Raw genomic sequence first — 25404 nt, forward strand, 5'->3', positions numbered from 1 at the left:
GCTGCGGTGGCGTCGGAGGCCTGCCGGACTCATTGAGCGCGTGGTGCGGAGGGATACGGAGGCCAGGTGTTGGAGCGGAGGAAGGGTGGAGGCGGCGAGGAAGAGGGACGCCTTGCTGACGTGAGCACGCCGGGCGGGGACTCGGACCCCTCCGCGCCGGAACGGGCTTGCCCTGGCCGGCTGGAGGGGGGGGGGGGGGGGGTGGGGAGGGGCGTGAATCGGTGGCGTTCTCCGCCGTGAGGGGGAAAAGAGAACCGTGGTCGTGACAGGCAGGCGTCCTCCGCCAATGGAGAGGCAGGGCTGGTGCGGACCCCGCGGAGATTGGCCGGCGGGCGGAGAGGGCGGGGCGTGCGCGCGGGGCGGGGCGGCGTGGGGGTGGGGCGCGCGGGGTGACACCCCCCCTTCTTCCCCCGTACCCCCCTCCCCCCACCCCCCTCCGTCCAGGGCCGGCCCGGCAACATGGCCTCGGAGCTGGAGAGCCTCAACCCCAGCGCGCGGATCATGACCTTCCGCCCCACCATGGAGCAGTTCCGGGACTTCAGCCGGTACATCGCCTACGTGGAGTCGCAGGGCGCCCACCGCGCCGGGCTGGCCAAGGTGCGAACCCACCCCCCACCCCCCACCCCCCACCCCCACCCCAAGCCCCGGGGCGGAGGCCGGCGCCGCCCGGCCCCGCGCCGCGCACCGGGCTGGGCCCTCGGGCCGGGCCGACGCCGCCCTTTGTTTACTCCGCAGCGGCGGCGGGGCGGCGGCTCCGAGGCCGGGGGCTCCCGGGCCGGCCGCCCCGCGCTGGATGCGTTCCCCGGCAGCGGCCGGGCCGGTGCGCTGGGCGGCGAGCGGGTGCCTTGTGCTTCCTGCAGATAATTCCTCCGAAGGAGTGGAAGCCGCGGCGGTGCTACGATGATATCGACGAACTCGTCATCCCAGCGCCCATCCAGCAAGTGGTGACGGGGCAGTCCGGGCTCTTCACCCAGTACAACATCCAGAAGAAGGCCATGACGGTCCGTGAGTTCAGGAGGATCGCCAACAGCGACAAGTACGTCCACGCCTGCGCCTCCCCGCACACAGTGACTGCCTGAGTTGCCGTTGCCTGGTTTCACAGGCGCCGGGTCTGTGCTATGGACCAGTGCTAGTCAGAGGCGTGAACGTAACGCCCTGGGTGCTACAAGTGTGCTTGTAAAACTGGCTGTGGGGATGGGGACCTTTGCCACTCGTGTCGTTAGGCAGGAGGTGACATAATGCCGGCAGAACATTTTATTTCTGCTGTGGTATCCTGTCTGTTCATCCCTTGTAGCTAGAGCATCAAAATTTTTACTGAGTAGAGCAGTAGAAAAAGGAATGTTCTTGACATGAAAAAGGAGAAAGAGAAAAGATCACTTTAAAAGTGATTTTAAGCAAAACAGCCTTTGAAATACTATTTAGAAATGGCATTGGACTTGCCAGCTGCAGTTGGTCTGCTGAAGCTTGTTTTATCTTCCAAGAGCAGTACGCATCAGATATCTTAGGATTCTGTTTCTCTAATAGAATAATTTAATGAAAAATACTCTTTTATTCTATATGCGTAATTGTCTGGAATATATACATATATACACACACATATTAAATAGACGTTGGAGTGTAAATTTGGCCCCCCAGTGCCGTACCAGGAGGCCAGTATATAGTTAGCAAGGAATGGACATCAAGAGCAGATATTTTGTTGGTAAACTGAGCATGCTTGTCAAGTTTATTACCAGGTGAGTCCAGAAACGTTTGTTACTTCTACAGTGGCAGAAAACTAGTTTGGTTTTTTTTTTCAGTTGTTTTCTGTGTCATTTCTGGTTTTGACTAGATCCTGCCTTGCTAAGTAGCAACAACTAGAAAGTGAAATTGTTCTGATCCCAGAAAAGTGCACAAAGCAAAAATGAAAGTAAACTGAGAAACAAGGAAAATAATGTTTTTTCTTATTCTTTGTTCCCAAGTCTCACAGGAACAGAGATGTGGTTGCTCTGATTGCTGTTCTGGGAGGTAGGGGTCTGGCTGATAACATGCATTAACTATTTTTATCATAGCTTTCGATTCTTTTAGTGGTGGAGGACATTGTTTTAGACTCCTCAAGTGTCAAACCGCAAAGTCTTTAGTATCTTTGTTGTTTTTTCAGGTACTGCACACCCCGCTACACAGACTTTGAGGACCTTGAACGAAAGTATTGGAAGAACCTTACGTTCAATGCTCCTATCTACGGTGCTGATGTTAATGGCACACTGTATGACAAGGTAAGAAAACTCTCTTGGTTTTCAAGTAGCTGTTACCTCTGTATATTGCATTCCATAAACACTAATGTGACATTTGACTCTAAGCTTTTCTGAAAGAGTTAATGATGGTCTTAGCAGAGTTCCAGCTTCTGGAGTAGGCAGGAACACAACAAACCATATGGTTGTAACGTACTCTCCATTTAACCCAAATAGTTAAAGAAGGCTAGCAGAGGTAAGGTTCTAAGGGACCTCCGTTAGCACTTCAGTGTAATACAGTTTCGTTCAAGAAAGCAAAAATTGCTATGGTATAAGTGTTGCTTCTATGGTGCTTTGCCTTGAAAAGTGTATGAGAGCTCAAGCGTTCCTCAGTGAACACACACTGCTTTGGTATCTGCATCTGTTTTTGTGGGATGGCTCTCTAGCCGTTATGTGTAAGAATGATAAACATTAGAAAAGGGTATACATTCTGCTTGCTAGTCTCCTAAATTATGATAATTTACTCTTTTAGAAGATGCTTAGAATGAAAAGGATTTCTGTTCAAGAAGGTTCAGACACCAGCTGAAGCTCACACTGTTCTCAACTCCGTAAAGTCTGTAGCTTCATGATTATTATGTTGGCTCATAACTTTTTTTTTTTATCCATAAAGGTGGCTCATAAACAATCAGTATATAGACTAACACCATGTGAAATTTTTGTTTTAGGTGAACTAGCCAATGGTTTGAGCTGTGCCAGTAGATTATTTGTCTTGATGTGCTGTTTCACAAGGATCTGATAGCTTGTGCGGTTGTTGTCTTTGTTGTGTGGTTCTGTTCCTTTGTAATACTTGTTTAATATGAGGCTTGTGTTTTGCAGCATGTAGATGCATGGAATATTGGCAGATTGAACACGATCCTGGATATTGTGGAGAATGAAAGCGGCATAACCATTGAAGGGGTGAATACTCCTTACCTGTATTTCGGCATGTGGAAAACTTCCTTTGCTTGGCACACTGAGGACATGGATCTCTACAGTATTAATTACTTGCATTTTGGGGAACCCAAGTCATGGTAAGATTTTCTAGGGAAGCTTCTAAATGTAGAAAAACAACACCATAAAATGTTGGAGTCAAGGTCCTGATGTTACAGAAGTTGACTAAAGGAATTGCCATCCCTCCGATCTTGCACTGCAGGAGTATCTGATGACAAGAACACTAGAAACCTGTAAGGAACTGCAGAGCAGTGTGTGTCCTCAGTAGCATTTGTTTGGTACCTTCTAGAAGGTCCATTTGCTGTTCTGATGCAGAATTCTCCAGAATTGTCAGATAGGGTGGGTGCTCTCTACTGCGATAGGGCTGGAACTTGGAAAACTTACTTACGACTTCCCGAGGCTCTCAAATGACCGTACAAGGGTAATATGCCTGTTGTCATGCATGCACTAGAGGAACAGGCAATTTTTAACAGATTTTGAAATGTAGCTATTTATCGCAGATCCAAAAGCAGGCTAGTGGGTCTTACTGAGTGCAGCTGTCTGAGCTTTCATGATTGTTTTTAGGGGAGGCTCCCAAATTTTTCTGTAGCATGGGTTGCATTTTAAGAGAATCATTCCCTTCTGTTCACAAATAAATTTCTCAAGCAACTTCAACAATTGTTTCCATGGCAGTTTTGTTGGAAACTAGTATTTTTGGCTGCCTTTTAATACAACTTCGAAGTAAAAGATAATAGCTAGCGCCATGTGACCAGTCAACAACACTATACAGTGGCAATAGCAGGGAAACAGAAAACAGAATAGTTCAGTCGGATAAACCTATTGGCCATTGCTTCTTTTACAGTACTGCGTGGAGGAAGTTAACTTTGCTGATACCTTAGTCTGATTTATTTAACAAGGAACTCAGTCAAGAGTAGAGTACTCTTATTCCAGAGCGGAAAAAAAGCTGACTAGGTGGTTTTGTTTGCTGGAGTCAAACCAACTAGGAGTTTTGTGGTGCCCGTAGAAAGGTACATACAGAGAGAGAGAGGTAGCCCTAAAGAGCGCGCTGCAAGTTTTGCACGTATTAAGGATGCAGGATTGCATCTGACTTAGTCCCTTCTTGGTCTGAGCAACTGCGAGAGATTGTTCCACTTTTTCTCTTGCTCTGTGTTCCCCTTTGCACTGACTGTACTAGCAATTGCATGGCTGTGAACTGAGACGGATCAGGAAGTGCTCTTCCCTTTCTTCTCGCAATTCATGTTTTGCTGCACAGTTTGCTAATTAAATACATCAGACTTTTTAGTTCCTTGACTGCTTAAGCAAAAGTCAGTGGAGGAGATGGTCAGCTAAAAGCTGATTTTTCTTTTTTAATTCAGCTGATTGAAAGCTCTTCATTTTTCTTGGGATAGAGAGGTAAGACTGATAAAGATTTTTAGCTTTATATCATCAACTTTGAAAGAGTCAGTGTAGAATGGAAGTTTTTTGGTTGGTTGGTTTTCTTTGTAATTCATGCCTTGATGCCTGTTTATGATTTCCAGTCAAACTTTGAGATTTTGTCACATCTCTTGAACTTAACAGGCTTGTTCTTACGACTGCAGGTACTCTATCCCTCCAGAGCACGGGAAGCGACTGGAGAGACTTGCAAAAGGTAATTGAGCGATTATTTTGTGTCCTGCCTTTGTGGAAAGTGGGATGGACAGCCACAACAGATTTCAGCTCTTTTAGAGTACAACGTGCCTGTAACATTTATGAGAGCACAGGCTGGCACAACTGAACTGATAATTTGACTTTCAGAATACAGATTTTATTACTTCTGAGTGTTTGTTTATAGTATGCACACAAAAGAAATGTCACATTACAAATAATGCAGTTGTGATCTGTCTAACCTTTAATGAGTAAATCCTTAACTATTGATTATTAGAGCTAGAAGGTTACAGCCAAGGGAAGGTGGTTCTATGTGCAGTCTTTCTTATGCTCTTTCAAACTTCAGATAAGGTGGTCTATACTGTTAGTCCTAGGAAAAAATTCTATTTAGGCAGTAACTTTTCCTAAAAATTACTGAAAAATTAATTTAGTTCACAGCAGAACAATAACATCTCCCCTTTATTTTAAACAGGTTTCTTTCCAGGAAGTGCCCAAAGCTGTGAAGCATTTCTCCGTCACAAGATGACCCTCATCTCTCCATCAATTCTGAAGAAATATGGCATCCCATTTGATAAGGTATAGAAAAGTAATCACGGCTATACCAGCTCAGTCTGGAAGTTCATGCAGCCCTGTCTCATCTCTTAACGGCAACCGATAGCAGATGCTTAGAGAGGAAAACATGACCAAGCAGACTATACTGTACCTCCGTTTATGTGTCTGTTGGAGTCAGAAAGAGTTTGGGACAGAAAAATCTGTTAAGCACTATTAAAATAAAGGCTTTATCTTCTGTGATTTTTTTTTTTAAACTTAAAACTATACACAACATCCTATGTTAGATTAACTTCACTGCTTACCTGTGTATTCAGTGAAGAGATATTATTCTTATTTTATTTCAGATTCGTCCCATGCTAGCTTTGTTTTTTGTAATCTACTTCCTCAACAGAAAATATGGCTTGTTCTCTATCCATTTCTTTTTCATTACATTAATAACTTTATAGACTTCCATACTTTCTCACGTGATAAGTTGCCACCTGCCCTCCACACACAAAATTCTCATCTTTGAGTCCTTATTCAGAAGTACTGTCACATCTGTGTGGGCAGCTGAAGGGTGGTGTTGTCATGAACCTTTGTTAGACAGTGGGAAATGTTGAAGAGCAGCAGTGGAAGGCTGACTCAGAGCTGTACTTGAATATGAACAGCAAAAGAAAACAGTAGTAAATTTCCAAGTTTTGTGCAGACAGAAATTTTACTTGGCCTTAGATGCTGTTCAGCCAAACCTGTAGCTGATACAGATAAGTATCTTTATGACCTTGAGATAACCACTGAGTAATAACCGCTTCTGTTCTATTTTGACCAGTTATGTTGTGTTTTAGTAAAAACTGGTGTTGCTTTCCAGTAAACAGATACTTGACATAAGTAGGGGAATGCAAAGATAAGTATCCAGTCTATCCACTGCAGCAAGTGACTCCAGCCAGCATCTGTGGGTGGGGGTTTTGGATAAGCTGCGTGAGGGGTACGGGAGCTGCTTTGATTCAGACCCACCAAGTAGACTCTTGAGTTGTGAGTAACACTGCAACGTCTCAATTGTCTTATAGGTGACACAGGAGGCTGGAGAGTTCATGATAACCTTTCCATATAGCTACCATGCTGGCTTTAATCATGGCTTTAACTGTGCTGAATCTACCAACTTTGCTACTCTTCGGTGGATCGAGTATGGGAAGCAGTCTGTACTGGTAAGTAGTCTGTTGCCATCCTTTTGCATACGAATAACCTGAATGCAGTGCCTAATGCTCTGCTGCTCATTAAGCCCCCACTGTTTGTTCTAAGGGACTGAATTCAGTGTTTTGTCCATTTCAGATGTGATGTTTACTTTCTGATACAGTAACAATGTCCAGTCAGCCTCCTGTTTCATGTCCATGTTTTAACTATGGATAGCATATAACATGTTTTTTAGCTTTGTGTAGATCAAGTGAGGCTTCAAAGAAAAGCAAGGGACTTGCTCTCTTTCCAGAAATGAAAGGGTATTCTTGGTGGTCAGGACTTGTCACTATTTTGTCTGATATCTTAATCATTATTTGTTGACCATTTGCCCTGGTGGAAGTATGACTTCAGTAACGTAAGTCACTAATCAAAATAAGTATCTTGTCTGAACCTTTAGGCTGGATAATTAATGTTACATCGCTGTAGAGGTGCCTTACAAACATGGGTTATGTTTTCGGAAGTTGTAATGAAGTGAGTTCTTTGAAGCAGTAGTTCTAACCATGCCCAGATGAGGAACATCTGCTGCTCTGGGTAGGCCCGGAGTTTGTATGGCTCTGGCTTCCTCATTATAGTCTCTGATATTGCTGACTGTTTGTATATTTTAAAACAGTCACCTTCTACGAGAAACTCTGTAAATAGGCTGGTGAGCTTGCTTTCTTAGTTATTGTGATAACATCTGGTTTTCTGTTTCATCGTTTTTGCTGGCTTTTCTGCACAGTTTTTAGTAGGTTGATATAGACCCTTTTGACTTCTTGGGCAAGAGTCATGAGAGTCCTGAGGCTCAATTACGTGTAACTGTGAGAATTTTTTCTTCAGTTAAGCTCCTGAGAGCAAAGTGGTATGGGAATGCAGGGTAGAATTGTGGAGTATGTGGCCTTACTTGAGTGTTTTTCGTGACTTCAGTGCTCGTGTCGGAAGGACATGGTGAAGATCTCCATGGATGTGTTTGTGAGGAAGTACCAGCCAGATCGTTACAAGCTTTGGAAAGCCGGGAAGGACGTGACTGTTATTGACCATGCTCTTCCAACCCCAGAGGCGGCAGAGTTCCTTAAAGGAGATCTCATGCAAAAAGTCAAGAATGGGAAACAGTGTGCTGAGGAAATGGAAACGGGAGAGACGTGTAAAGAGGAGATGGACGGGGATGAGACAAAAAGGTAGTGCTTTATATAGTCCTGTACTTTTCTATGGGATTATTAAAAATTGGACCCAGCATTGGACCCAGCTGCAATTGAGTGTTTGCCATTCTGATAGAACAACAGCAGTCAGAGTTAGCAATAATCTTTTATCCCAATGTCTTCGGAATAGAGTTCAAGTATTTTTACTGCTTTAGTCCACATTGGTGACGATCTGTGGTAGGCAGGAAATGCACTACCTTGGAAGGTAGTTCTTCATCTTTGGAGAGACATCCAAAGCCTGTATTGGAAGTGTGCGCTGTACACTGGGAGGCCAGAAGGAAAAGAAAGTGTATTCGGATCGTGGGACAGTGCTTGGTAGCAAATTCCGGTACTATCAGTGCTGCAAGCTGCAACATCAGTGTGCAGTTTCTGGTTGCTGAAGGTGGACAGGATAATCATATATTTTGCAATTAAATCTTTTTCAGCCAGTGTCAGCTACCATTCTTAAACCTGTCTTGGTGGTCTTTTGTTGGTAGTGGTTTGGTTTGTTTGGGTTTTTGTTTGTTTGTTTAAGGTAAAGAATGCCTGGCTAGAACATAGCTGCCTAATACATGATCGACAGATGCTGAGGAGTCATCCCTGAGGATTACTAACTCTGCTTCTGTAAAGGCAAAGAGAACACTTCAGAATAATTTGGAAACTGTTTGGCTTACCAGATGCTGTCTCATAAAACTCTGATCCAAACCAGGCTCTATTTTGTGCATCCGGACAGAAATTCAACACGCTTACATCTTTGGTAACCTGACATATGGATTTGTCTTCTGCAGCATCCCCAGGCATCGCATAGGAACAAAAAGGCACCGGGTCTGCCTGGAAGTGCCTCAGGAGGTGAGCGAGAGTGAGGCCTTCCCCAAGGAGGAGCTGAGCTCCACGCAGTATGAAGCAGACATGGCAGAGCCTTGTGAGAAATCTGCGAGTGAACTTACACAGCAAGGCGAACCAGGGCTCAAGCTGCCAGGTAACTGTGTGTCAAGCTGTATCCTGGTACGAGGGGACAGGGTATTATCTTCAGGGAGAGAAGCTGCTACATCTGAATCTGGGGCACTCTTTCCTATGATGCTAGTTGGCAGGATGTTGTCATGTCTAAAAAAGCAGACATTAGTTTTTCAGAGCCATGGCAAGCACCCCAGAAATTTACTGTCCTGGGACTTGAGATATTACCATTTGATTTCTCATGACCAAAGGTGCATCTAGAACAATTTTAGGTTGTGCCTTTTAGTTACGTTTGTCTGACACTTCTGCCACTGGTTTGAGTAAACTAAATAATAACAGCTTGGATTGTTAGTTTTTGTGACCTACCTGTGGATAACACCCCAGTGAGAATTACATTAAAAAAAAAAAAGTTGGAGGAGAGCAAAGGTGTAGGCAGCCATCCTATAGCTGCTTCGGTGACTGACTGACCAGGTAGGTCATGGGGATGTTGCCTTTCAGCTGAATTAAAGGGAACAGGAAGTATTGCATGAAACTTGTTTAAGAAATCAGTGTTTCTAGCTTTTGGTTTTTGCTCTTTTTATTTTGCCTGTCTGCATACAGAAATATATTGGATGCCTCAGTAGTCTACACAGCAGGATTACAGAGGACCTTAATGTGACCTGTTTATAGAAATTGCTTAGTAAAACATATGTACAGTTCCTGGTAGTGTGGGTCTGGTATGCTGTATAGATGCTTTATTTGTAATTTTGTAATAAGTAGGCTGGAGGAAAATTAATGTGACTTTTAGTTGGTCTGTTATCCTTGCTGTTAAGGGAGGAGCAAGGGGCCTGTGGAACAATACAAGAACAGGGCAGATGTGTGATGCCTCCCTCTGGTATTCTGTTTTCCAGCCTTTCGCAGCTTGTATTTAATAATCTTCTATTGGTTTGTGGGGTTTTATTTTTCTTCTGTTAAGTCTGCCATGAACCCTTCTAACCTCTTGTCCACAGCATCATGTAGCCAAGAGTTGGGCTGTTTAGCTACACTGTATAAAGGATCATCTCTGTTTGTTTATTTTTGAGTTGCTGTCTGCTGGTTTTATTTGCTATACCCTAGTTCTTGTACTGGAACAGGCAATGAGAAGACGGTTTTATTCTCTCTCTCTCTCTCTAAGCCACCTATGATTTTTATAGATGTTTGAATTAATGATCTACTCTTTAGATGACTTGGTATCACTTTTTTTTGTGTGTAGTAGTTCGCTTTCCTGTTTGGCTTTGTGCAAGTGGTTGCACAAATGTTCTCTCTGACGCCTAGACTTTTTCTAAAGTCAGTATATATTTTCTTCTAGATCGTATGGACTCCACCAAATTGGAAGAACTTAAAACAGTGAAGCTTGAGGAGGAAGAAGAGGACGAGCAAGAAGCAGCTGCGTTGGATCTCTCCATTTCACATGCTTCAAATTCCACTTCAATTTTGAAGACTTCGAAGCAGGGTGCAACTTCCAGCGTTCAGCCCAGCTCACCTGCCTGTTCTGGTTCTTCAGACTCTGAATCAAGTGATCTGCTGGCAAAACGAACTCTTCCTGGGCCAACTGGAGTGCTTACGGTCCACAGCTATGCTAAAGGGGATGCCAGTGGATCTGACAATGAACAGACTTCGGGAAAGAAAGCCACTGCCACCGCCAGTGTGAATGAACAAGAACTGGCAGAGGTATGAATGGCAAGAGTACTGAAAGCGTAAGGGCTGTATTACACGGTCACAGATTTGCTGTGACAAAACTTCCTACCTGTGGACATTACGTTTTCGTTCCATTGGTATTTGCATAGCAGGTTGCTTGATTGTTAATGTGTTTTCTTAATAGCTGTGGGTTTTGCTAAACAAACAAGAATTAAGATTGAAGTCTTAATACTCTTACCTCTCCTAGAAAACAAGGGGTTCCCTTGTTTTGATAACTTCTGTAAATTGTTTAGGTTTTTTAAGGGAAAGGGTAGCTTGGTAGCACAGTAGTGTTACAGCCTGAGTCAGGTGCTTTTTTAGTAATAGGCACCTGTTTGTTCCTGAAGGGATTCTAGTTCAATCCAGCGTTTGTTACAAGCACATTAACATGTCTGAGTTTTTTGGTGTTTCTATATAAAATCACATACCTGTGTACAGCTGTGTGTCCCTTTTAAAAAAAGAAAGAATGGAACAAAAATTATTGGTTAGGAGAATGTATATCTGAGTGTGTAAGAACTGACAATGAATGTTTTATTAGACAACCCAAGAGAAGGCTTGTAATAGTTAAAATCTTACCTTTTCAAATCATTTTGTTTACCTCTTTAAATCTGTGTTTAGAGAGTTGTAGGCCAATAATGCTTGTCTTCCAAATTCAAGAATTACAGAAACAGAACAGCAAATGGGCAAATTATTGATAATTAAGCCGAAACTGAGAAAGAGTTCTCATGGATACTTAAACTAAAGAAATTTTATTGCCACTACTGATGTCTCCATTGCATACTCTATACAGGGAAAAGGTGACATTTTGAATGGGTGTAGATCATTTTTCCCAGTATAATGTATTTCAAAACAGATTTTTCCATCAGGAGGTAACTGGGAATGCTGATTTCTGTTTGAATAAAAGCATTTCTGTTTCTCAGAAGTCTTGTATCCAACTCTGTGTAGGAGATCAGAGATAATTATTGTTATGCTGTCTTCTACCTTCTTTTGTTGAAAGAAGAGATTTTAAAAGATGCAAGATTAATTTAATCTAAGATTTGCTTCGCTCTTAAGAGGCATAACAGATTTAAAAAAAGAAAGTTTCTTATCTCTGAGAGACTTCCTGGGCTGTTAAAATCATTGCTTTTATTGCCGTGCTTGTCAGGTTAATAGTAATTTTGTCAGTGTGTCACTTGTTTTTGCGTAAGGCTAAGGGAAGAGGAAATAGTTGTAGTCTCCTTCTTCCAGTCTGCCTGTAAAGATGTCAATGCAAATAATAAGTAGGGTGAAAATTTCCTTTATTTAAAATTAACCTGTTAGCTCATTATGCCTTTTTTTTTTGTTATTATTTTTTATTTTTAAATTTGGAATTTTTAAGTTGACATACTGAGAATTTCTCCAGAATACATGAGACTTCTTATCGTGGCTCTTCTGAGTTGGACAATTCAACTTCTCTCTCTTTCTTTCTTTCTGTTTTTTTTACATGATCCTTGTGTAAACAGACTTGCATGAAAAGCAATTCTGGGACCTGTGAAAAGTCTCTATTCTAGTGGCTCAACAGAGCTAGTACAGCTGTATCTGATTTTCTCTAGCAAAAGCACTGCAAACAGTTCTTTCAAAAACTTAAACTAGTTTAGAGCTGAAGCTAGTTTGTTAGAAATAAAATCATGGAAGCATTTTATGGAGGTTTAACTTCAAAAGAAATTCCTTTAAAAATAATGTCAGAAGGACGTGTGCTAATTGACTGCTGAATTGCTCCTCCTTGTGCAGGTAGCAAAGGAGTACATAAGATCAATGAAGGAGAGTAAGAAGGCCAAGGGTCGTCGCCAGCCGTTGAGCAAGCTGCCACGCCATCATCCGCTCTTGGTGAAAGACTGCATTAGTGATGATGGTAAGTAAGCCTTGTGCTTTTCGGGAAACTGTAGAGAGGGTCTCAGCTTCTGTGGACAGTGTAGGGTATTCCATTAAATAACTGGTGATGAACAGGAGTTAGCAAGTGACACATCTGCAACCTAGACAAGGTGCTTATCCCATGCTCTTGTGCTTGCATCATTAAACTTTTCTCTCAAATGGTGTCTTCTTTCTTTTCTGTTCCATTCTTTCGGAAGTCACACCTCTGACAGGAAAATTAAACCAGTGCCAGAGACTGTTGCATAATTGTATCTGCCTTAGAGCATTCCAGTAATTGACGTAAATAGTCATGATTTAAAAAAAAATTTAAAAGTCAACACCAGGCTGATAGCATTAGTTTGACATAATTTGGAGCGGGTGCTGTTCTCACCCAATAAGCCCATCTTGAGTCTGCATGGTTGCTTGATTGGTAGGAGCCTCTTAAAAAAGGAGACCTGGGTTTCTGGCTCCTATCACCCATCTGTCACTTTGATTTCTGGCAGTCTTTCTTTAATCTCCATTCATAACTTCTTGCCTTATTTAGTTTCGTTTACAAGAAGAGTATCTATAAAAGGACACATAATCACTGAGTTAATAATCTCTTATTGCAGAGGCATCAGAGCAACTAACTCCTGAAGAGGAGGCTGAGGAGACAGAAGCATGGGCCAAGCCACTTAGCCAGCTGTGGCAGAATCGGCCACCAAATTTTGAGGCCGAAAAAGAGTACAATCGGACCATGGCTCAGCAGTCTCCTTACTGTGCTGTTTGTATGCTCTTCCAGACGTATCAGGTATGTAGACAAAGTCTATTAATGTTGTCACAGAGACAACTGCATAAGTTGCCACTGTGATGTATAGTTTTACAAATGTCAGTTTGCATGTTGCCAGTTAAGTGTATCAGTGTTGCAGTCTTCCCAAGGAATTTTTCTAGGTGAGCACAATTGGGTGAACCTCACCACGCCTGTGACAGACTCCCTGTGGGTTCCCAGGGGCTCACTTAGCTGTTCAGTAGAAGCTTTTGTGTTCCCTGGCTTTTGGTCAGACCGTAGAATGGAGCTTGAATATTGCTGGAGCTGACTATAAAATCCCATTTCTCTTTTCCAGACTGACATCTTCACTTTTGTGCTTTAAAAAAAAAAAAATACTCATAGTCCATGGTCTTTGGGGAGCTGGCAAGGAAGAAAACCTCTTACTTAAAAGGATTGTGGATGGCATAGATAAAGTGCAGCTGTAGCAATGCATAGTTTGGGATGGGATGCAGAAGTCCTTTGTTATGTTGACTAAATGCTTAGGCAGGAGTCCCACACTGTGGTTTTTTGTTGGTGGTGGTTTTGGTTTTGTTGTTTGGTTGGTATTTTTTGCTGTGCTGAAGCTAAATAGTTTTAGGGTAGCTTGAATAGTTGTCTGATTGCATGTTCCACTTGCAACTTGGAGATAGTTTGTCCCTTCCCATATGCTAAGTGTATTTGATTAATTTGAAATTACTGTATGATTATGGTGACACTAGAAACATCTTTACCACACTTTTGGAAATGTTGAATTTTGAGAAATTTTGGGGAAAAAAAAAAAAAAAGACCTCAAATTTTTGTTGAGGGTTTATATTGCATATAGTTCCTAATTTCCATGAAAAGGATAGACCATAGTTTCTGTTCCATCTTCCTGTTTGTGTCCTAGAGTAGGTGCTTTTTAGGCATGGAAATTCTACATAGAAGCTGCGTAGTACATGGGGATTTCACTAGTGCTGACAGTGTATAAAGTTAACAGTTTGAAGACAGCTTAAGTACTATTAGCTTTTTATTTTGACTTCTAAATGCTGTTAAGCAGAAAACTCTAGCTGCAGGTTTTCAAATGTCTGTCTACACCAGGCAGTGAAGAAGAAACTCTTCTAAGATTTATCTGTGGTTAGGATCTTTGTTCCAACTTCAGAAAGCCTATAGCAAGTCTGAGAACTCACTTCAGGTACCCATTCAAATAAAAAATTGGCACAAAATGCCAGACAAATATTCACTTTTCCTTTGTGAAAAACTATCTAGCTGCTTGGGGAAGAAAAAGTTGTGTTTTCTTCAACTTTGTTATAGATTTGCCTCAGTCATTTAGTCTTCTGCTTGATGTGCAGTATTCAGTGTAAATCAGTAAGTTTTACAGAACTTGAATAAACCAAGACTGTTTGAAAACATGTCAGTTCCCTTCCGACTGTGATCCTTACCTGGAGTTTTTTTTCCTACCTTTCAATACACTGTAGAAGGGACGGTGCAGCTTCATTCGGCTACTGCAATTTCTGCTAATAATATTTTTAAAAGGTTAGGCAAGATGCTTTTGTAGTAGCCTGTAAGGTACACAAGATGGTTTGAAACATTTCTTCAAAGAGAAAGATTACTTTCTATTTAGAAAGGTAACTCAGATGGAAGCATATCTCTGTAAACTTTATATGCAATTGCTGTTTGGTTTAGATTAATAAATTACAAAAGATTAGCCTAAAAGTGTCTTAAGCTTTAACTGCAAAACTGCATTTTTAGTCATCTTGTTTCCCAGGAACAAATCAGTTTCAAAGCCCATTAGACTTGTTCAGAACTACGCTAGGAGAAAATAATGGGAATTGCAGTAGGTATCTATTGGTGTGGTCATAATCTTCCCATACTGAGGTAAGATGTACAATGTTGGTGAGCAGTGTTACAATCCTCTATATGAGAGGGTGGGAGGATGCAGCAGAGGTGTTGCATAGGGCGTGAGGTGAGCTTGGTGATTCCATCTCTTATGTCAGAAAAGATAGTTTGATGTATATCTTGTTGCTTATTAGAGGGATGCAGTTCAGACCTTACATTTAGCCATTTGGGTAGAAAATAATTGCGTTCTGAAGCTGCAGTAGCTAAGGATTTTATAAACTAACTATATTTTCACCTAGCCTACTAACTCTTTTTAATCTTTCAGCACCTTCTTTCATTTTTTAAACTGGATTTATGTATGGAATAATGGGTGAGTAAAGATGATATCAGATGGTTTTATTTGTAAAACTTAACATTTCCTGTCCATCCCTTACAGGCAGAGTGTGGAGGCAACAGTCAGAATTCTGGAGTAACACCAGCTTCTGTGGATGGGAAGATCCGAACCAAACCCCTGATTCCTGAAATGTGCTTTACTACAACTGGCTGCAGCACTGATCTCAATCTTTCAACTCCCTACTTAGAGGAAGATGGAACCAGCGTACTCATCACCTGCAAGAACTGCCACGTCTGTGTTCATGCAAGTGAGTGCGTCTAGACTTAATCCTAAACTCTAGCATTCTCTGTAGTAAGTCTGTGCATCAAAGCAAGCCTCTACCAGTCTGTTTAATGTACAAATAGACCAAGTTCAACCCTGATCTGAATGGTATGCACTTGTAGTACTGGCCATTGAAATACGGAGTTGGCTGCATGGATAACTTGAAATATACAGCATCATCCTTAGACAGACTGATTTTAATTCCTGCTTTACTCTGGGCCCTAGGCGAATGAGTCTGAGTTTAGGTAAGCTCTTAACTGAGATAAGTCTGTTCTAGGTTGTTACGGTGTATCCCCTGACAAGGCCACGGAAGACTGGATGTGCTCCAGGTGTACAGAAAATGCCTTAGAAGAGGTAAAGTTTCTCATAAGATTCTCACAGATAGAGTCTGGTACATCTAGGAACTCGGCTGCAAAGTTAATTTCCATAATGTGGGGTGGGTGGTTTGTTTGTTTGTTTTTAATTCTCTCCTGTGAAAAGAGTACAATTTAGAAAGTGTTTGAATGTTTAGGAGCTAGTCTCTTGTATTTTGGTGCTTTTTAAGCAACAGCAATACAATGCTTTTAACTATTGCAAAGCTGCTGAGGTCACTTGAGTCAAAGGGAAGATGTTCTGCATGAATGTGGGAATAGCTCCGTTGCCAGTCTTACTTTACGGTTAGATAGATAAGCAGAACAGGTCAACCTTTGGAATTGTTCTGTTTGTTCCAGATCCTTTTACACATCCTCAAAGCATGTAGGGTATTGCGACTGTAAAAGGAACCTGTAAGGAACAAGTTGAACAAGTCTTCAGTGGTAGGTCTGCTTGCCTTCAACAGGCTTGGGAGTCTGTGTTTGTTGCCTTAAGGACAACAGCTTTTGAGAGCCAAAGGGCCAGTCTGGACAAGGTAGTTAGCTCTCTTCTGACAGTGAAACCATTTTCTTCCTCTGGATGTGCGTTTTGAAGAGGAAGTTCTGAAGCAAGTGTACCGCTCTAGACTTCACTCTCGGCTAATGCTTTCTTCCTTGTGCCAGGACTGCTGTTTGTGTTCATTACGAGGAGGAGCACTGCAGAGAGCCAATGATGACAAGTAAGTGTTCCAGCTTTTTTTGGTCTTGAGGGAGAAGCTCAATTCCTAAGTAGCTGAGGGTAAGCTAGTAAAGCCAAGGTCTGCATTTGGTGTAAGGGCGTGACCAACACCACCTTTCACACTTTGTGTTACTCTGGGGGCTCTGGAAAAGTGTGTTCATTGTGTTCACGTGCTCCTCAGGTAATGCCTCATTCTCATTCTGTTGACAGCAGCTGTTAATTGCTTTGCATTTTGTAGTGCAAAGGCATAAAGTACCACATAAAAATAAAGTTCCTGATGAGATAACATCTGTCAGTACCTTCTCACAGAGGATTTTGGCTTCTCCATGTAATGTGTGGTGGTGATGGAGACACAGGACAACCGTAGCTTTAAGTAGCACAACATACTGAAGTTCAGTGTACCTCTGCAGCAAGTATATTGCATACAGCTGCCTGTCCTGTGTCCTTTGCTGTGGTGGATTGTCTAAAGTTATTTCATGCAAAATAGCAGTGGAAAGACTTTCTAGCACCATGGAGTGACTGCAACTTTGTGTCCAAAAATTTTGTGGGTGTCCTATGGAGCCTCAACCTCTTGGTCACAGTCTCAAAAGTAATTCAGTAGTGAGTGAGCAGTTGCTATGGGACAAGGTTTGTGAAGGAATAAAGCTATCAGGAGGGCTTTTGTAATGCAAATATGCAAACAGCAGGAGCCACGCTGAATTCCTTTCCTGTTAAGCTTGTTAGATGTAGATTGGAAGTATGAAGAAGTCTTGGTTTTGCCTCATATGCTGTTACTAGCAGTAGGAAGGAAGATTGCACTGCTAGTTCTCTGAGGCTATTTGTTGTGGTTTATGTGGCAAACTTCAACAGTTGTATTTGTCTAAACTCCAAAGCATTCTCTCTCGGCCCAATGCATATTAATTTCTTTTTCCCCTCTTTTGTCCTGACAGGTGGGTTCATGTGATGTGTGCTGTAGCTGTACTGGAGGCAAAATTTGTGAACATTGCAGAGCGGAGTCCTGTAGATGTTGGCAAAATCCCCTTGCAACGTTTCAGACTGGTAAGGGTCACTTGTGCTTCAGTGGTGAGGTTTTCCAAGTGTCTCTCCAGTCCATTCAGAATCTGGGAGACTTTGCTTATCCCTCCAGCCCCAAATCATCTCCTCTTCAGCTGAAAAACTTAATCTGCTCTGTTCTTTGTACAGAAAATGACAATTGTCTCTGCCATTTTTTTTTAATTTTTCCCTGTTCTAGTACATGCTTATTCAGATGAGGAGCCAGGAAGGGAGGCACAGTTTTCAGTATCTGGCAGATGACATTTATACAGTGGTGTAATGATGATATTTTTGTTTGTTATTTTTCTAATCCCTAGTATTCTGCTTGCTTTATTGACTGCTGTTGAGCACTGAGATGCTTCAGGATATGCGGTGCATTTGTATAATGGGTGAAAGTCTTAATCAAGAAAGCAACTGTACTTGACTCTTGTAACAGCTCAGTGTTGAGAGGAGCACTCTTTTTAACTGCTTTACGTATGCTAATGCATTACAGATAACATTCTTTTCCTACAACAGCTCATCAGGCCTGACCCAAGTGTAGTTAGGTCACTGGTAGTAGTGATAGAATTTTAACTGTTACTTCTGTGATTTGTTGGTTTTTTGTTTGGTAGTTTTTTGGGGGTTTTTTTTGGTCTCTGGTCTTTGCCCGTTATTCTACTCTTGTTGTTCATATCTGTGTAACACAATAGCCAAGTGCTGAAAGGCCCCGTTGACTTTGGACTCTTGTAGACTGATTTAATCCAAGGTCTCCTGTTGCTAGCATCCTTGGGTCACATGCTTTATGCATATTGGGCTGGTAGATATTTAATGTACATTTTTCATCTCTGGGGTTACTTTAAATGTATGAATTACTGCCTTGTCGTAAACTAGAACTGATAGCCTTCTGCTTCTTTTTAATCAGAAAGTAGCAGTGCTGTCACAGAGTAAATGGCACAGCATCAGACCCTTACACCAGCTAGCCCTTTGTGTGGGGTAAAAGCTAATGCTAACCAGTAACCACTAGTTTCCTGTCCACAGAAATGCATCTTCTGCAAGAAAAGAAGAAAGAGAATTGCAGGTTGCTGTGTACAGTGCTCACATGGTCGGTGTCCCACGTCCTTTCATGTCAGCTGTGCCCAAGCAGCAGGAGTCATGATGCAGCCTGATGACTGGCCATTTGTTGTCTTCATTACCTGCTTCAGGCATAGGATTCCTTCTCAGGCAGAGGTGTGTAGGCGTGATTCTCTGGATTTGAGCTGCAGTACCTTGGAGGGAGTAACTTTAAAAGTTTCAGATTGTGCAGTTTTTCTAAAACTTGTTTGAAGGCTTAGCTCTTTCAGAACTCTCAGTATAATCTGACAGTGTTGGTCTTGGATTCTGATCTCAACCTTGCTGCTCCTCTGAATGATCTTAACCGGGTCCTTCATTGTATTTTGGTTTGCAGCCCAGAAGGACTGAGAGCTTTACATCCCTCCTGTGGCAGTTGTAATGAGGAGTAATAGTGGGGTTTATGCTGTGATATTTAGTATGCAAGAGATAGTGCTGGGACTCTAGCAGGCTGCCTGAGTGGTCAAACAATTTCATGTTTAAGTGATTGATTAGTTTATGAAGTTCCCATGTAGCCCTTTTAGCCATCAAAACCACAACTGTCTATTAGAGTATATTTACTATAAAAGCCTTGCATTGCTCTGAAGAATGAGAGCTTAATTTAACAAGTAAATTAAGGACTGCTGCATCTAACAGATTAGGCTTTAACCATTTGAAATATCAGAGGCAGAACTTTTCTAAAAATTATGCTAATTTTGTCATGAGTAGAGTTACTCCCCTGAACTAAAATATTTTGCTTCCTTGTGTGACAGCACTGGAGCTATAGTCCTCAACACACTTTTTTATTGAGTCATTGTGTAAAAAAAAGTGAAATTTTTTTTTTTTCCTTTTCCCCCCACCTCTCAGCGAGCTAAGGCTGCACTCGAGGATTTGTCACCTGGACAGATAGTCATCAGCAAGCACAAGAATGGTCGCTTCTATCAGTGTGAAGTGGTCAGCCTTGCAAAGGAGACTTTCTACGAGGTCAACTTTGATGATGGTTCCTTCAGTGATAACCTGTATCCAGAGGACATTGTGGTATGTTAAGCAGTAGGAGTTTGGCTCCGGTAGAGGGCACATGATGTGAGTTAATTCTTTCACTGCAGAGCAGGCACACCAGGGGATTTGGTAATTGTTCCAACCCTAGGTGGTGGTGTGGCTGAGATGTGCTGCAAGATGGCCTTAGGGGTGTTACATGAGACTGGTTTAACCGAGGGCACATAGGAACAGGTGTAACAGGGAGTGCAGATCATCTTTGGCTGCTTAGCAGTGCTAGGTCTGAAGGAAAACTTGCTGGTACTTGCATACCATTCCTGCACAAAGTACTTTGAAGTTGAGCTCACTGTTGGAATTTAAATACAGATGACATAGGTGGATGTCTTTTAGCCTAGTTCTCTGTCCCTAAAATGGAGTAATTGTTGGGTGATGTGCAGAGTGACTAGGATGGATTCCCCTGTGGTGTGCTGAATCTTCACATAAGGAAGTTGTTTACCCTTCTCCGTATCTCTCCCACCTTCCTCCTTTGTGCTATAGAGTCGAGACTGTCTTCAGTTAGGTCCTCCTGCTGAAGGCGAAGTTGTGCAGGTGAGATGGACAGATGGACAAGTGTATGGAGCCAAGTTTGTTGCATCACATGCCATCCAGATGTACCAGGTACAGAGTTGTTGTCTGAAAATTCGTCGTTCATAACAAGCTGATCGTGTTAACAAGGCTGTTCTCAAAGCCAGCAGAGCTATAGGGAAGTCATGCGTGAACACTTCAGGGGAAGTTACTCAGTGTTGTCAGCAATGCCAGATGCTGGTAATGGTTGCGGGAGTTAAGAGCAAAGTGGTTGCTTGCAGCTCTGCTTGTTTCTGGCTACCTACTTGAAATTGTTAGCTTCTGAAAAATTGCTGGTCTGCAATTCTCCAATAGTCTCTGTTCCTGTAGCTTAAACTACTTTAAATGAGTTTGGTTTTGCTTTTCACTTTTTAGTGAGAGTGCATCATGCCTTGCACGTTTCCAAAGGGATGAGTGTTCAGGCTGTGTTAAAGTGACCAGCCAGACTGTCTTGTCAGGTGTTACAAGGATATCGTAAAACTTGCTGGGCTGCTTTTCCTGTCATGGGATTGGTGAGGTTTTGGTTAAAGTCTATTGCAGTGTGTATACCTGCATACGTATCTTACAAAATTCAAATGGTAGAAGATTATTACATGAGAGGCATCTGTGAGGAGGAGAAGGTAAGTTCTGGGTAGCCATGGGAGGATTCTAACTTATAAGACTTCTGGCAGAACAACTTCTGTTTTTCTTCTAGGTGGAATTTGAAGATGGGTCACAGCTGATGGTGAAAAGGGATGATGTTTATACTCTTGAAGAGGAGCTTCCCAAGAGAGTGAAGTCAAGGCTGGTAGGTAAACAGGGTGCAAACATCAACTAAAAAGGCTTATTCTAACTTAATTTGTCGTTGAACAGCAAGCTGAGTGCATGGCTGCAAAAGGTTACAGCCTGATGCTCTCCTGAATCATTGTGAAGCTTGGTAGTTGATCAAACTACAAAAGCAAAGTTCTGTCTCACTCTGGAGGGGCTTTAATTCTCTTTCTGCAGAGATGAGAGTTTATAGCATAGAGTCACAGTTTGGGACAGGATGTTAATACCCTTTGATGCCTGTATTCAGAAGTTTCATTGTGTATTCCCACTGCGAAGAACAGCCAAGTTCCTTCACTTACCCTTTGTTCTGAAAAGCTCTTATTAAGGAGGTGTCACAAGAGCTAGCCATTTTTTAAAACTGTGAAATAATTGAGGTGGGAAAGGACCTCTGCAGGTCTCTGCTGCAGTCACCTGTTCTAAGCAAGGATAACTTTGAAGTCAGGCAGGGTTGCTCAGGGCTCTCTCCAGTCAAGTTTTTATTATCTCTAGGGATGGAGATCCCACAGCCCCTTTGGGTCCCTGTTCTGTCACTTTATGCTTCCTGCTATGAAAAATGTAGCTGTGGACAGCACACTGGGGTATGCTGCTTTACAGCGTAATCGCGCACACCCTAACGCAGAACCTGTTGGCAGGCACACAGGATGTTAGAGGTTTGAGAAAGAACATATCATAGCTGAATCCTGTGACCAGATGTTTAAACATTCCTGTTCCATAAGGCACAAAATGCACTAGGCTGCTTGAAAGTTGAAACAGATGAGTCTGTTTATTCCTTTAAGAAAGTGACTGTGAACTTAAATTAGCTACTTGGTTAAATTTGAAAGCTGTGATTCTTTAGATCTCTGATTACAGTTCACATAAACTTATCCCCAGACTTTTAGATTTAATTTCTTATATATTTTTCTTCTTGTGTTTGGTCAGTTTTTGAAGAAGGCTGAATGTTTCCAAGTGTCCTGACTTGGTTCTTTCTTACATGCAGTAGGAGGATGTGGAGGCAAGGATTTGATCTGTATTCGAGTGACTAATTCTGCTTTTTCTCTTAGTCAATAGCTTCAGATATGCGCTTCACAGAGATCTTCGCAGAGAAGGAGGTCAGACAAGAGAGGAAGAGACAAAGAGTGATCAATTCACGCTACCGTGAAGATTACATTGAACCTGCATTGTACCGGGCCATCATGGAGTAAGCGCTGCCTGTGGCAGAGGAAGAAGATGCCCACCTCCCCCGAGGACTTAAACGCTCCAGTACAACAGGCCATATTTGGATGCTTTGAATCCAGGAATTTTTTTTGTTTTGTTTTTTTTTTAAGGAAGCTAAAAAGCTGATGCTCTGCAGTAGCTGAAAGGCAGCTGTTGGATAGTGAAACAGATCCCATTTGCTGAAGCTGATGCCTGCAGACTCCTGATCTGAAGTTGAGTCCTTACTGAATAAGCCAGCTTGGGGGTATTGCTTTCGTCTCGTCGAGCAGTCTTGCTTTTTTTATTAGAGACAATTTTGACAGGTGGCAAACTCTTATGGGAGTTGTAGCCAGGAATCTTGGCAGCTGCAGAATAGTACGGTCTATTGTTTTAATTGAATAATTTTCCTGTTTTTTGGGATTCTCCCTGGTGACCACACCTGGGCTTGAGCAGGCAGTATTACTGGTGCTTGAAATTGAACCTCTTTTTATATTTATATCCATCTTTTTGTCACAAGCAGCTTCAGTCTCTTGTTTCTCAGCACCTCCTTTCTGAGGGTGGAGCTGTGGGCTGTTCAGATCCAAGCAGACAGGAGGTGCTTGTGTGAACAGGTGAAATGTGAAATTGAATCCGATAGGACAAATTATTTAACCCTCCGTTTAATATTTTTGTTCTGATACTTGTTTTGACTTAATAATAAGTTTAACTGTCATAGTATGTGCCTCAGAATCGATGAAATCCGTCTGGAGCCCTGCGCGGTGCAGCCTTCTAACAATAATAGGCATTCAGCTCCCAAAGAGTTTCTTTTGAGTTTCTCCCCGCCCCGTCTAAGGCAATAATGACCAAAGGGACAGAGTCCTAACTCTCCCTTCTTGAAATCCAAGCATCACAGTATTGGGGATGACAGGGCAGGGCTACCTGAAGCAGTGCAGTACCTCTTCTGTGGCAGCACTGTCTGTCGTGTAGCCGCAGGCTTTTGCTTACAACAGGTAAAATTGGGTCTGAGACAGATAAAGCATGCACTGAACTGTGTGTATTACTGAAAGGCTGTGCAATGCTCTTCTGAAGCAGGAGTGCTGCTGTGTGGCTGCCTGGCAAAGGTTACCGCAGCATTGTTAGAGAGTATTAGTAGGGCACATCTCCATTGTGTTGGAGGGAACTTGCTACCCCAGCAATAGGAAGCTGAGTTAAGCTGGGTAGGAGGTGTACGCAGAAGATGTGCCAACTTGCTCCTAGTAATTTAAACATTAACACACTACAAGGAGCCGTGTAAATACATGTTCCTTTCCCGTTCTGTAAGAAAGGGATTATAGGCTGTGGAGCAGATTGGCCACCTTCTTTTTGCATGGAATGATGGGGTGACTTTCCTGCTGGAGAAAGTTATGTTCCGTGTTCTCCAGAAGCAGTTAAAGAGGAGAATTTTCTAGGGAAACAGACCTCATGCATCCCTGCTTCTATAGGGACATAGCAAAGTGTCTGCAAAGTCTGGATTTGTAACTTTTTTTCCTTTTGTTACATAGGAACGCTATAAACCAAACTCTTCTGAAACCCCGGTGCATTGGTTTGTGATTAGCAATAAAATGTAGTATTGTGTAGTGATACAACTCTTGATCAGAAAAGAAATAAACTACAACTTTTATAAAGAAAATCTTACTTATCCCTACATTTTTATAGGGTCAGGAGGCTGTTGTGAGTAGCAAAGATTTGCACAAACACTGTTTTGCATAAGGGTATTCTGTCCCATTTTTGTGGTAGAATACATCATTCATCAGTGTTGGAAGGCTTAAACAGATTGTGAAAGGAGACAGTGGCTTTCCTTTGTGTTGTGGCGGTTTTTTTTGTTTGGTTGGTTTTTTTTCTTCTTCTTCTTCCTGTTGTCCCCCCCCCCAACCATGTCCAAAACTCCTGGTCTCAGGGTATTAAATCAGGTTCTGATGAATGGGATAGTTGGCTTGATAAAACTGGGATCTGTTAAGACCAGAGTCTGGAAGCTGCAGGTGCTTTGGTCTAGGTAATGAGAATGAAATTGCACTTTGATGTCTTAGCGTGTACGTAAGCCTCTCTGAAGCCATGTGCTGTGAGCAGAGGTGGAGAAAAGCTGGCAGGATCTTGCCTCTGTTCTGTCAACATATCTTAAGATTTGATATTAACTTCTTGTTCACTGAACACTACCTGTGTATTACTGAAAAACGTACTCTTTGTATCATCAGCTGTTCTCCCTCCAGAGAAAAGGTGCCTGTGTTCAAGCTTTCTTCCCAAACTGCCATGTAACTTAAATGCACCTTTTAGGTGCTTTGTGCTACCTGTGCTACAAACACCTGGCTCTGAACAGCTTCAGCCTAAAATGGTGACCTGGTATGAAACAGCTGGATTTGTTTGGAGTGCTGTTGTTCAACTGGAGCGGGTTTTGCCGCCCGCCTCTAACAGTATTGAGTGACTTTCAAGAGCTCCTGTACCTAGTATTTGTTCTGGAAGAGGAGCTTTTTATGCTGCATTTTCTGTCGACTCCAGATTTGCTCTTGTCATTTGGCTGCACTGTGTTGGAAACTGCTGCCATCCTGCACTCTGAGACAAAGGGCCTTCACAATTTTCCCATCAGTTCTTGTGCTGCATCGTTCAAATGTTAGCATACTTTATTCTAGTGCAGTGATTGAACTGCATTTTGGCTTCTCTCTGTGAACTTAAAATGGGTGACCCTGGTATTTGAGGGGTCTATATTATTTGACTTTGCAAAAACAATTGGTTTTATGGCTCGAAGTATAACAGGTAGCAATAAAAGCTCTTTACAGAGCAGCTGTCTCGAAGGTACATATGCTTTCCGTTACCTATACTTTGATCTTGACTGATAATAATTTTCTCCAGCGGTTTGTGTTTTGGAAGTGTGTTTATCTCTGTTACAGCATCATTCCAGTGAGGGCAAGGTGCCAGAGTATCAGCTAGGCAGGTGCTTCTTGAATGTGTTCAGTAGGAAATCGCGCTCAATATGCCCCACAGGAGCTCTGATGGCCCTTCATTAGGTCTGCTGCATGTGATGCTGCAGGCAGTAGACCTCCTCACTTCACTTTTCATGAAGCTTCCGTTTGTGACTAGTTCAGGTTGGACTCATGAAAAGCATTTTTATTGTAAACAACTAGTGGCTTGCCCTTAATT

General features: G+C 42.4%; 1 protein-coding gene across 1 annotated transcript; it reads left to right on the forward strand.

Annotated features, from left to right (window-relative positions):
- Positions 1 to 25045, forward strand: KDM4A (lysine demethylase 4A). The gene is made up of 22 exons (XM_086752904.1): positions 1 to 120; positions 445 to 597; positions 861 to 1036; positions 2138 to 2252; positions 3084 to 3277; positions 4775 to 4824; positions 5293 to 5396; positions 6416 to 6553; positions 7485 to 7735; positions 8524 to 8714; positions 10017 to 10378; positions 12134 to 12254; positions 12865 to 13043; positions 15292 to 15496; positions 15788 to 15864; positions 16524 to 16579; positions 17508 to 17616; positions 18628 to 18816; positions 19543 to 19713; positions 20209 to 20328; positions 20969 to 21061; positions 22122 to 25045. Exons 2-22 carry the CDS (start codon positions 460 to 462, stop codon positions 22260 to 22262), a joined length of 3180 nt encoding a protein of 1059 aa, XP_086609030.1. The 5' UTR covers positions 1 to 120; positions 445 to 459; the 3' UTR covers positions 22263 to 25045.
- Positions 25046 to 25404: the final 359 nt, after the last annotated feature.

The sequence above is a fragment of the Chlamydotis macqueenii genome, chromosome 8 (genome assembly GCF_036417535.1).
Source record: "Chlamydotis macqueenii isolate bChlMac1 chromosome 8, bChlMac1.mat, whole genome shotgun sequence".
NCBI lineage: Eukaryota > Metazoa > Chordata > Aves > Otidiformes > Otididae > Chlamydotis > Chlamydotis macqueenii.